We start from the raw sequence: 13,754 nt of genomic DNA, 5'->3' as shown, positions 1-13,754 counted from the left end.
ACAGCTGGGAGTCCGATAAATTAGCGGACACAAGAAGGCGGATTGTGGATTTCTAATTGGCGTTACGATTCTGAATCGAATTCGACGCGAATTTCTCGATAATGATGCGAAAAATGTGGAATTAATTGGCGGGAGGAGCGGTAACTGGGACGCGGCGCAAGGTCTTGTGACTTGGAGTAAAAAACGTACTCCTGTATTTGTGGTTTATGAATCCGTGTTGAGGTTTTACCTTGGGCGGCCAGCTTTTTCGAAAATTTTTCGACTCTTCAAATTTTCTTTTTCGAAAATTTTTCATTTTTCCACTTTTGCGATGTTTCAGTTTTACGATTTCTCAGTTTTTGATTCTTCAGTGTTTGATATTTCTGTTTCCCGATGAATCGACTTTTCCCATTTTTCAATTTCTCACTTTTCAATTTTTTGATGTTTCAGTTTTGGTTTTTCAGTTTTTCGAATCTTCAATTTTTCTTCCATTTCTCAATTTTGGGATTTTTCGCTTTTTCGATTTCTCGTTTTTTTACTTTTTCCATTAGGTAGATTTTTTGAAATGTCTGTTCCTCAATTTTTAGGATTTTTCAGTTTGTTGATGTTTCGATCTTGCAAGTTTTCGACTTTTTCGAATTTTTTGAGTTCGATTTTTCATTTTCTTTCGGTATTTCAGTTTTGAGATTTTTCAGTTTTTTTATTCTTCAATTTTTCAATTTTGCGATTCTCGGTTATTAGCTTTTCGATATTAGTGTTAGGATTTTTCAATTTTTTCGATTCTTCAAATTTTCTATTTCTCAATTTTTTCATTTCTACATTTCCCAATTTTCCCATGTTTCAATTTTTGACCTTTCTTTTTTCAATAATCGATTTTTTGCTTTTTTGAATCCCCATTTCTCAATTTCTCAACTTTTCAATTTTTCAACTTTTTAAATTTTTGATTTTTCCACTTCGATTTGTCGATTTTTCAATTTTTTCGATGTTTCAGTTTTGGTCTTTCAGTTTTTCGAATCTTCAATTTTTCTTCCATTTCTCAATTTTGGGATTTTTCGCTTTTTCGATTTCTCGATTTTTTACTTTTTCCATTAGGTAGATTTTTTGAAATGTCTGTTCCTCAATTTTTAGGATTTTTCAGTTTGTTGATGTTTCGATCTTGCAAGTTTTCGACTTTTTCGGATTTTTAGAGTTCGATTTTTCATTTTCTTTGGTTTTTCAGTTTTGGGATTTTTCAGTTTTTTATTCTTCAATTTTTCAATTTTGCGATTTCTCGATTATTTGGTTTTCGATATTAGTGTTAGGATTTTTCAATTTTTTCGAATCTTCAAATTTTCTATTTCTCAATTTTTTCATTTCTCCATTTCTCAATTTTCCCATGTTCCAATTTTTAACCTTTCTTTTTTCAATAATCGATTTTTTGCTTCTTTGAATCCCCATTTCTCAATTTCTCAACTTTTCAATTTTTCAACTTTTTAAATTTTTTATTTTTCCACTTCGATTTCTCGATTTTTCAATTTTTCTTCCATTTCTCAATTTTGGGATTTTTCGCTATTTCGATTCCTCGATTTTTTACTTTTTCCATTAGGTGGATTTTTTGAAATGTCTGTTCTTCAATCTTTAGGATTTTTCAATTTGTTGATGTTTCGATCTTGCAAGTTTTCGACTTTTTCGGATTTTTAGAGTTCGATTTTTCATTTTTTTTCGGTATTTCAGTTTTGGGATTTTTCAGTTTTTTTATTCTTCAATTTTTCAATTTTGCGATTTCTCGGTTATTAGCTTTTCGATATTAGTGTTAGGATTTTTCAATTTTTTCGATTCTTCAAATTTTCTATTTTCAATTTTTTCATTTCTCCATTTCTCAATTTTCCCATGTTTCAATTCTTGACCTTTCTTTCTTCAATAATCGATTTTTTGCTTTTTTGAATCCCCATTTCTCAATTTCTCAACTTTTCAATTTTTCAACTTTTTAAATTTTTGATTTTTCCACTTCGATTTCGCGATTTTTCAATATTTTCGATGTTTCAGTTTTGGTTTTTCAGTTTTTCGAATCTTCAATTTTTCTTCCATTTCTCAATTTTGGGATTTTTCGCTTTTTCGATTTCTCGATTTTTTACTTTTTCAATTAGGTAGATTTTTTGAAATGTCTGTTCATCAATTTTTAGGATTTTTCAGTTTGTTGATGTTTCGATCTTGCAAGTTTTCGACTTTTTCGGATTTTTAGAGTTCGATTTTTCATTTTCTTTCGCTATTTCAGTTTTGGGATTTTTCAGTTTTTTATTCTTCAATTTTTCAATTTTGCGATTTCTCGGTTATTAGCTTTTGGATATTAGTGTTAGGATTTTTCAATTTTTTCGATTCTTCAAATTTTCTATTTCTCAATTTTTTCATTTCTCCATTTCCCAATTTTCCCATGTTTCAATTTTTGACCTTTTTTTTTCAATAATCGATTTTTTGCGTTTTTGAATCTCCATTTCTCAATTTCTCGATTTTTCAATTTTTTCGATGTTTTAGTTTTGGTTTTTCAGTTTTTCAATTCTTCAATTTTTCTTCCATGTTTCAGTTTTTCGGTACTTCAGCTTTGGGATGTTTCAATATTTCGATTTTTCAAATTTTAGATTTTTTTGACGTTTCGATCTATCGTTTACTCGATTTTTTACTTTTTGGATTTTTAGATTTTTCGAATTTTTAAAATTTTAGATTTTTCAGTTCGTTGATGTCTTGATTTAGCGACTTATTGGTTTTAGATTTTTCGGTTTTTATATTTTTTGACTTGGAGTTTTCGACTTTTCGATTTCTCGAATTTTCAGTTTTTCTATTTTTGCATGTTTCAGTTTTGGGATTTTTCAATATTTTTCGATTCTTCAGGTTTTAGATCATTTGATTTCTCATTTTTTTACTTTTTTCGGTTATTAAATTTTACATTTTTTAATTTTTTATTTTATGAATTTTTTGATATTTCGATTTTTTAGTTTTTCAATTTTTTAAATTTTATATTATTCAGTTCTTCGATGTTTCTATTTTTCAATTTTTTGAATTTTTAAATTTTTAAATTTTCAGTTCTTGGATGTTTTAATTCTCGATCTAAAGATTTTTCGACTTCTCTATTTCTCGATTTTTCAACTTTTCAGTTTTGGGATTTTTCAGTCATTCGATTCTTCAAGTTATTTCCAATTTTCATTTTCTCGTTGTTTCAATTTTGGAATTTTTCAATATTATATTTCGATTTCTCCATTTTTTACTTTTTCGATTTTTAATCTTTACAATTTCTATTTTTCAATTTTTCGAAATTTTACTTTCACATTTTTTGGTTTTTTAAATGTATGTATTTCGATTCTTCAATTTTTCGGGTTTTAATTTTAAGTTTTTAAATTTTTCGATTTCTAGATCTTTTGATGTTTCGATTTTTCGATGTTTCAACTTTTAAATTTTTAGGTTTTCCAATGTTTCGTCATTTCAGTTTCGGAATTTTTCAATTTTTCGATTTTCAGTTTTTCGATTTTTCAATTTTCCAATTTTTCAATTTATTGGTTTAAAAAATTTTTTTTCGGTTTCCGTCTTTCGTGTTTTCAATTTTTCGATTTGACTTTTTCGATTTTTTAATGACTGGATTTTTCCATTTTTCAGTTTGTCGATGTTTCAATTTTGAAATTTTTCAGTCATTCGATTTTTGAAATTTTCTTCCAATTTTCATTTTGTCGATAATTCAATTACGGGATTTTTCAATATTATATTTTTGTATTTCTTAATTTTTTCCTTTTTCGATTTTTAATCTTTACAATTTCTATTTTTTAGTTTTTAAAATTTTTAAATTTTGGATTTTTTGGTTTTTCAACGTTTCGATTTTTCGGTTTTTAATTTTTTCGTTTCGTCGATTTTTTTTTAATTTGAAAACTTTCAATTTTTCAAATTTTGACTTTTCGTTTATTCGATTTTGGACGATTTCGATTTCTTAGTTTTTTGACTTCTGAATTTTTCGATTTCTAGATCTTTTGTTGTTTCGATTTCTTGATGTTTCAATTTTAAAAGTTTTCGAAGTTTGGATTTTTTGATTTGTCAGATTTTTGAGACTTCGGCTTTTCGATTTTTAGATTTTTCGATTTCGAATTTTCAATGTTTCGTCATTTCAGTTTATGAATTTTTAAATTTCTCAATTTTTCACTTTTTCTATTCTTCAGTTTTCTGATTTTTCCCTTAATCGATTTTTTAAAATTAAAATTTTTTATTTCTTGGTTTACGATTTTTCGAGTTTTCAATTTTTCGATTTTCAAGTTTTGTATTTGGCTTTTTTAATTTTTTTATGTATCGATGTTTCGATTTTTTAGTTTTCTGAATCAAATTTTCTTCCAATTTTCATTTTCTCGATGTATCATTTTTGGAATTTTTCAATACATATTACGAGTATATTTCGATTATTCTCGATTTTTTAATTTTTCCATTGTTCGATCTTTCGATTTTCGACTTCTAGGATTTCGATTTTCGATTTTTAAAATTTTTAATTTTTTGATTTTTCCATTTATCGATTTTTCAGTTTTAAAAATTTCTTGATTTCTCAATTTCTTCGATATTCCGATGTTTCAGTTTTTCGATTTTCCGATTTCTCGATATGTATTTCTATTTTTCAGTTCTTCGATTCTTCAATTTTCAGATTTTTCACTTTTTCGATTTTTTAAATTTTGGATTTTCGTTTTTTATATTTTAGATTTATAATTTTTTCGATTTTTCGATGTTTTGATGTTTCAATTTCTTGATATCTCGGTTTTTTGTTTATACAATTTTTCGACTTTTAAATATCTAAAATTTTCTAGTTTTAGATTTCCCAATTTTTCAACGTTTCAATTTTGGAAATATTTCAGTTTCTTAATTTTTTGATATTTCGATCTTCCGATTTTCGAATATCGATTTTTCGATTTTTAAAATTTTTATTTTTCGAAAAGCATTTTTCGCGTTGGTTATCCACATTGAAAAGATATCATATTGTCCGCACCTGTGCGGATCGCGTCCCCCAGGAATTCAACCGTCCTCTCTTATCACTATCCACGCCACTGTTTTTGCTAAATCGTTGCACCGCACTTCAGGGTGAGCTAACCTCATTCGAAACAACCTTCAACAACACCCAACTTTTTGTATTATTACCAGAACTGGTAATTGCCTATATTAGCTCCAACGTCACACTCACATGCGTCAACTCGCTTATTTTCGTAAGTAGCTGCAATAACAAAGTAGGTGCCGACCCCTGAACCCTCCCAACCAGACACGAGCGTATCAAAGGTTGCAACAACAATAACAATTATTACATCCCGCAAAAGTAAACACAAAAGTTTCATCACAGCAGGCGTAGACAAAAAAACCGCATCGATAATAGTTGGCCCGCGGATGTCAACCGGATCCACCATGAATCAAACGCCGCTCAAACGCCACAAGAATTTGACCTTGGCGATTATCAATCAATTAAAAGCAAGTAGCAGATGAGGTGATCTATAGACGGAACGCGTGTACACGTGCCACGCGGATGGACGAGCATGTGGCACCGGTCATACACATGGCTTTGTTCCGAGTGGAGTACGTGGATGGTAGTACCAGCGCGACAGGACCGGACTGCGGGAATAGCGGAATTTTAAAGGAAAACGGAGAGCGCAACCATGTTACTATGTAAATTGAGAGTTATATAGTCTTGCTGTGACAAGAAGTCTACACATAGTGTAACAAAAAGGCAAAATTTAAGCCCGCCCGCCCGCCCTGTCTCAATTGTGATGATTTTTTTTATTCGCCGTGAACCAAGAGGGCGGAGCTTAACTGCAAAATCCGTATTTCTCTACGAGAAATTAAAAACATGTTTTTGAGTATCGTGTTGTTCAAAGAAAAATATGTATATTAAGGGGACTCGCTAGACGAGGTATAATATTTTTTTGTTTTTTTGTATGAAAAAATGATATTAATATAGATGTATCATACATCAAACTGCAGCTTTTTTCATATTCTAGAGCGCAGAGACCAGTTCAATCAACTAAAAAAATATGGCTGAGAAATATCTTAAAAAAAATCACCATTGTATGTTTTCTTTTCAAGTTTTTTGAGTCATAACCATCATAGAATCACTTGAAAATTCGCACATGGATAAAACATCACTTTTTACAGGGCGCAGAGTCATTAAATGTTTGTTAGTGGTACAATTTGTTTAAATAATAATGTGTTTATTAAAATCAATCCTTGGTTTTTTAAAATTTTTGTTTTTTAAATTTTCCTATTTATCAACTTACTGGGATTTCAATGTTTTAATTTTTTGATTGTTCAATTTCTCGATTTTTTTAATTGTTAGTTTTTGGTACGATTTTTTTTTTCAAAAATGTTCAGTTTTTCAATTTATTAATTTTACGATATTTCAGTTTTACGATTTTTAAATTTTTTTATTTTTCAGTTTTCAATTTTTGACGTTTCTAAATTTTTCGATTTTTCAATTTTTCGATTAACTGATTTTTTGATTTTCCCATTTCTCTATTTCTCGATTTTTCAATTCTTTCTTCAATTGTGATTTTTCAATTTTTCGATTTCTGGATTTTTCAATGTTTTCAGTTTTGGATTTTTTCACTTTTCCGATTCTTCAATTTTCTTTCCATTTTTCAGTTTTTCTAGATTTCAGTTTTGAATTTTTTCACTTTTTCGATTTTTCAATTTTCCTTCCATTTTTCAGTTTTTCAGTATTTCAGTTCTGAGATTTTGCAATGTTTCGGTTCTTCAATTTTTCCATTTTTTGATGTTTCGATTTCTCGGTTTTTTAATTTTTCGATAGGTATTTTAATTTTTCAATTTTTAAGTTCTAGATTTTCCGTTAATTTTTTTGTTTTCCTTAATGTTTTGATTTTTCAAGTTCTCGGTTTAGATTTTTTGGTTTTCCAATTCTTCGATTTTTAAATCAGATCGAGGGGAGGGGCTTAATTGCAAGATCCGTATTTGTCTATAAGAATTTAACATTTTACATACTTCAAGTTACTTGTTCTGAAAAGACAACTACGTATTTTATGAACAACGGCAAAATATAAGCCCCGCCCACCAACCCTATCTCAATTGTGATGATTTTTTGTATTGGTCGTTAGTCAAGAGGGCGGAATTTAACTGCAAAATCCATATTTTCTTACGAAAACTTACCATTTTATATATTTTTTACTTTTTTGATTTTTAATCTTTACAATTTTTATTTTTTAGTTTTTCAGATTTTTAAATATTGGACTTTTTGGTTTTTTAATCTTTCGTTTTTTCAGTTTTTAATTTTTAGATTCATCGATTTTTTTTATTTTAAATTTTTCAATTTTTCAATTTTGACTTTTCGATTATTCGATTTTGGACGATTTCGATTTCTCAGTTTTTCGACTTCTGGATTTTTCGATTTCTAGACCTTTTGTTTCGATTTTTCAATGGTTCGTCATTTCAATTTTTTAATTTTTCGGTTTCTCAATTTTTCACTTTTGCGGTTCTTCAGTTTTCCAATTTTTCATTTTATCGATTTTTTAAATTTTGGACTTTTGATTTCTTGGTTTCCGATGTTTCGGCTTTTAAATTTGACTTTTTTGATGTTTTTATTTTCCGATTTTTTAGTTTTTCGTTGCAAATTTTCTTCCAATTTTCATTTTGTCGATGTTTCAATATTGTATTTTTCTATTTCTCGATTTTTTACTTTTTCGATTTTTAATCTTTACAATTGTTATTTTTTAGTTTTTCAAATTTTTAAATATTGGACTTTTTGGTTTTTTAATGTTTCGTTTTTTCAGTTTTTAATTTTTAGATTCATCGATTTTTTTTATTTAAAATTTTTCAATTTTTCAAATTTTGACTTTTCGATTATTCGATTTTGCACGATTTCGGTTTCTCAGTTTTTCGACTTCTGGATTTTTCGACTTTTAGATCTTTTGTTTCGATTTTTCAATGTTTCAGTTTTGGATTTTTCACTTTTCCGATTCCTAAATTTTCTTTCCATTTTTCAGTTTTTCAAGATTTCAGTTTTGAATTTTTTCACTTTTTCGATTTTTCAATTTTTCTTCCATTTTTCAGTTTTTCAGTATTTCAGTTCCGAGATTTTGCAATGTTTCGGTTCTTCAATTTTTCCATTTTTTGATGTTTCGATTTCTCGGTTTTTCAATTTTTCGATAGATATTTTAATTTTTCAATTTTTAAGTTCTAGATTTTCCGTTAATTATTTTGTTTTCGTTAATGTTTTGATTTCTCGATTATTCGATTTTTCAAGTTCTCGGTTTAGATTTTTTGGTTTTCCAATTCTTCGATTTTTAAATCAGATCGAGGGAGGGGCTTAATTGCAAGTCCGTATTTGTCTATAAGAATTTAACATTTTACATGTTTCAAGTTTCTTGTTCTCAAAAGACAACTCCGTATTTTAAGAACAACGGCAAAAGATAAGCCCCGCCCACCCACCCTATCTCAATTGTGATGATTTTTTGTATTGGTCGTTGGTCAAGAGGGCGGAATTTAACTGCAAAATCCATATTTTCTTACGAAAATTTACCATTTTATATATTTTTTACTTTTTCGATTTTTAATCTTTACAATTTTTATTTTTTAGTTTTTCAAATGTTTAAATATTGGACTTTTTGGTTTTTTAATGTTTCGTTTTTTCAGTTTTTAATTTTTAGATTCAACGATTTTTTTTATTTTAAATTTTTCAATTTTTCAATTTTGACTTTTCGATTATTCGATTTTGGACAATTTCGATTTCTCAGTTTTTCGACTTCTGGATTTTTCGGTTTCTAGACCTTTTGTTTCGATTTTTCAATGGTTCGTCATTTCAATTTTTTAATTTTTCGGCTTCTCAATTTTTCAATTTTGCGGTTCTTCAGTTTTCCAATTTTTCATTTTATCGATTTTTTAAATTTTGGATTTTTGATTTCTTGGTTTCCGATGTTTCGGCTTTTAAATTTTAGATTTGACTTTTTTGGTGTTTTTATTTTCCGATTTTTTAGTTTTTCGTTGCAAATTTTCTTCCAATTTTCATTTTGTCGATGTTTCAATATTGTACTTTTCTATTTCTGGATTTTTTACTTTTTCGATTTTTAATCTTTACAATTTTTATTTTTTAGTTTTTCAGATTTTTAAATATTGGACTTTTTGGTTTTTTAATGTTTCGTTTTTTCAGTTTTTAATTTTTAGATTCATCGATTTTTTTTATTTTAAATTTTTCAATTTTTCAAGTTTTGACTTTTCGATTATTCGATTTTGCACGATTTCGATTTCTCAGTTTTTCGACTTCTGGATTTTTCAACATTTAGATCTTTTGTTTCGATTTTTCAATGTTTCAGTTTTGGATTTTTTCACTTTTCCGATTCTTCAATTTTCTTTCCATTTTTCAGTTTTTCAAGATTTCAGTTTTGAATTTTTTCACTTTTTCGATTTTTCAATTTTACTTCCATTTTTCAGTTTTTCAGTATTTCAGTTCTGAGATTTTGCAATGTTTCGGTTCTTCAATTTTTCCATTTTTTGATGTTTCGATTTCTCGGTTTTTCAGTTTTTCGATATTTTAATTTTTCAATTTTTAATTTCTAGATTTTCCGTTAATTTTTTTGTTTTCCTTAATGTTTTGATTTCTAGATTATTCGATTTTTCAAGTTCTCGGTTTAGATTTTTTGGTTTTCCAATTCTTCGATTTTTAAATCAGATCGAGGGGAGGGGCTTAATAGCAAGATCCGTATTTGTCTATAAAAATTTAACATTTTGCATGTTTCAAGTTTCTTGTTCTGAAAAGACAACTACGTATTTTAAGAACAACGGCAAAATATAAGCCCCTCCCACCCACCCTATCTCAATTGTGATGATTTTTTTTATTGGTCGTTAGTCAAGAGGGCGGAATTTAACTGCAAAATCCATATTTTCTTACGAAAATTTACCATTTTATATATTTTTTACTTTTTCGATTTTTTATCTTTACAATTTTTATTTTTTAGTTTTTCAGATTTTTAAATATTGGACTTTTTGGTTTTTTAATGTTTCGTTTTTTCAGTTTTTAATTTTTAGATTCGATTTTTTTTATTTTAAATTTTTCAATTTTTCAAATTTTGACTTTTCGATTATTCGATTTTGGGCGATTTCGATTTCTCAGTTTTTCGACTTCTGGATTTTTCGATTTCTAGACCTTTTGTTTCGATTTTTCAATGGTTCGTCATTTCAATTTTTTAATTTTTCGGTTTCTCAATTTTTCACTTTTGCGGTTCTTCAGTTTTCCAATTTTTCATTTTATCGATTTTTTAAATTTTGGATTTTTGATTTCTTGGTTTCCGATGTTTCGGCTTTTAAATTTTAGATTTGACTTTTTTGATGTTTTTATTTTCCGATTTTTTAGTTTTTCGTTGCAAATTTTCTTCCAATTTTCATTTTGTCGATGTTTCAATACTTATTGTACTTTTCTATTTCTGGATTTTTTACTTTTTCGATTTTTAATCTTTACAATTTTTATTTTTTAGTTTTTCAAATTTTTAAATATTGGACTTTTTGGTTTTTTAATGTTTCGTTTTTTCAGTTTTTAATTTTTAGATTCGATTTTTTTTATTTTAAATTTTTCAATTTTTCAAATTTTGACTTTTCGATTATTCGATTTTGCACGATTTCGATTTCTCAGTTTTTCGACTTCTGGATTTTTCGACTTTTAGATCTTTTGTTTCGATTTTTCAATGTTTCAGTTTTGGATTTTTTCACTTTTCCGATTCTTCAATTTTCTTTCCATTTTTCACTTTTTCAAAATTTCAGTTTTGAATTTTTTCACTTTTTCGATTTTTCAATTTTCCTTCCATTTTTCAGTTTTTCAGTATTTTAGTTCTGAGATTTTGCAATGTTTCGGTTCTTCAATTTTTCCATTTTTTGATGTTTCGATTTCTCGGTTTTTCAATTTTGCGATAGGTATTTTAATTTTTCAATTTTTAAGTTCTAGGTTTTCTGTTATTTTTTTTGTTTTCCTTAATGTTTTGATTTCTCGATTATTCGATTTTTCAAGTTCTCGGTTTAGATTTTTTGGTTTTCCAATTCTTCGATTTTTAAATTGTTTAATTTTTAGATTGTTCAATTTCTCGATTTATAGATTTTTCAATTTTTCGGTTTACCGATTTTTTTCATTTAAAATGTTTCAATTTTTCAATTATTAAGTTTTCGATTTTTCAATTTTGGTGTAATTTGTGATGATTTTTTTTATTGTTAGAAAGTTAAAACACGTTTAAAATGGTAAGTCGCCCCCTGGGCTCACGGCGAATATAAACAATCATAATTGAGATAGGGTGGGTGGGCGGGGCTACAATTTGTCTTTTTTTTCTTAATATGTGTAGACGTATTTCGGGAACGTCAACAGTAAGTTTATAATCCCACTTTAGGGAAAAAGAAAACTAATGAAACTTCTTTTCGAATTTACATAGTTTGATATTTTAAAAAGCAGGATGTTTTAGGCCATGCAAATCTAGTAATTTGGTTGGAAACCAATTTAGTATATGCAAATATCCCTAGAGAAAAATGAAGTTTATAAATATTATCACAAACGGCTTCAGCGACTTGTTGTGTGGTATGCAACCAACAAAACACGGCAACCCCCCGCATTATTTTCGGAAAACAAACACCTTCGTATTAAAATAGACGTTTTTATTAAAAATATGATACAATTTAATATAAACATCATATTTACCAACATGGAAGACATAAATGATCTTGCTGTTGATAAGGCACATCGTCGTTCTTAACCTAAAATATTAATAACTTAACATCTTTTAAAAAAAGTACACAATATACAACAAAATAACGTCACTTATGTACAATAATACGCTTTCCCTAACCTAAATGGCAAACTCAAGAAGAATCACTCCTCTCATCAGTATCACATTTCGCTTGGATCACAACCCGCCCCTACCACGGCCGCCACGGCTTCTCCTCCGAGGGCTCCTGGCACCGCCGCACCACCAGCGACAGCGGTTTGGGCTGGTGGTACGCCGCCTCCGGCTCGGGACTGTGACTGGGCGAGTAGCTCGAGGACGCCGCCGACGCCGTGGACGACGTCCGCTGCGGAATGGGCACGAGCAGCGGCAGCGGCGACCCGCTGCCCCCTTGTGTGGCGGCCGCCGTGGGCAGCACCAGCGCGATGTCGCCGTTGGGCAGGCGCGTGGGCACGAGCTGCACCCCGGTGCCGTTGCCGTTGCTGAGGATGATGCCGTTGTTCTGGGCCACCTCGGGGTTGGGCACGATGTGGACCTGCACCTGCGGCACCTCCTGGGGCTTGGAGCCCTGGTTGAGGCAGTTGGCGAGGTGCTGCAGCAAGCGGCGCTTCACGATGGGGTCCAGGCCGGGGAAGCGGCCCACCTCGGTGGCGCACTCGCTGAAGCCGGCGCGGAACTTGCTCACGACGGACGGGTCGGTGGCGGCGGACATGGCGGCTTGCTGCCGCTGCAGGTTCTGGAGGTGCTTGACGGTCATTTCGAGAATGTCGGCTTTCTCGAGCTTGGAATGTCGGGCGGGCTGCAACAGAAGGCGGCGGTGAAAGTGGGGGCGGTTCAATTTTTTCATTTTGTTTTTTATTTTAAAATTTTCCATTTCTTAACTTTATTTTTTAAGTATATTTGAAACAGATAATCAACGGGAAAAATGTGGACACTCAACTTCTTAGTACATGCTTAACTTCGACTGTTTATGTATATACTTCCAAGGAATTCTACGATTCGCACGTTCAGATTACAAGAATCACACGTTTTTTTCACAAAAGCACTCAAAATTCAAAGTTAAATTATAAAATATAATTTTGAATTTCTTCATAAAGATTTGGATGTCAGTAAAAACTCGCGACAGATTCATAAATCACACATATAAGACTTTCGAAGAAGACACTACTCCGTAATAACCCGAAAATGTAGGCGCGTTAATTAACCAAACTCAACTATTGTGGCTTATTTCCGAAGCAGAGGCGGAACGTCTTAATGACCACACTAATTTAGTCTGAAAAGATTTTCGAAGAACAGGCGGGCCTTTGTGAAACTCAAGTCCAGATGACCGCCGTTTCCACATGATTAAGTTGTCAGTTGAGTCGAAATGAGATTATAATGGACACCGAATATGCGTTAAGTTCGTGCAAGCGGCACAAATTTCATAATCTAATTAAAAAAGATTATAGGGGAGGTCCGAAATTATTACATAATAATATGTCTGCGAACCAATGAAGACGTTAAGTTTTTTTCAAACTTGTTCTCACTACTGTACCCAACCCCGCGCACTCGCGAAAACCGTGACCCGTGTATAATCAACTTACGTCTTTTTTCATGGCGTCCAGAATCAGCGTCTTCAGTTCATTCAAACTATTATTTATCCTCGCCCGCCTCCGTTTCTCCATGATCGGTTTATTGCTCTGAAAATAAAGAAACTGTAAGATCGTGGGAAACCAAATTACTCAAGAGACACGAGCGCTCTTGGCAGAAATCCCGGCACTTTTCAAAACATCCGTCAGATGAAAATAGCACTAGCCCGCGCCAACGAGCGCCTGCCAAAAAATACAATACACAAGTACCTACCCTTCTGTTATCACTGACCCTCTTGGTGGTGGACGCCATCTCCATGGGGGGGTTGCTGGGGGCGGACACGGGGTTGTTCTGCACCGGGTTACTGTTGGTTCCCGTCACCATGGCTCCGTTTTGTATCACCGGAAGGCACTACGTCTATCTTTTGCACTGCGGTGTACCGTCTACACACTGCGACAGTCGAGCGCGGAATGCGATCCTGTACCTCAAGAGTCGCATGTCTCAGTAGCCGGAATGAGC

At 30.9% G+C, this 13,754-nt stretch overlaps 1 protein-coding gene across 1 annotated transcript; it reads right to left on the bottom strand.

Moving 5' to 3' along the window:
* Positions 1-11,581: 11,581 nt before the first annotated feature.
* On the bottom strand, positions 11,582-13,745 carry LOC135136446 (protein hairy). The gene is made up of 3 exons (XM_064065710.1): positions 13,509-13,745; positions 13,250-13,345; positions 11,582-12,465 (listed from the first exon to the last, which is right to left on the bottom strand). The coding sequence occupies exons 1-3, from the start codon at positions 13,617-13,619 to the stop codon at positions 11,860-11,862; spliced, it is 813 nt and encodes a 270-aa protein (XP_063921780.1). The 5' UTR covers positions 13,620-13,745; the 3' UTR covers positions 11,582-11,859.
* Positions 13,746-13,754: the final 9 nt, after the last annotated feature.

This window comes from Zophobas morio, unplaced genomic scaffold (genome assembly GCF_036711695.1).
Source record: "Zophobas morio isolate AGI-343-1 ecotype UQ-CSIRO unplaced genomic scaffold, CSIRO_AGI_Zmor_V1 ptg000026l, whole genome shotgun sequence".
NCBI lineage: Eukaryota > Metazoa > Arthropoda > Insecta > Coleoptera > Tenebrionidae > Zophobas > Zophobas morio.
The sequence above is the reverse complement of the archived record's forward strand: the minus strand, read 5'-3'. Positions and strand labels throughout refer to the sequence as shown.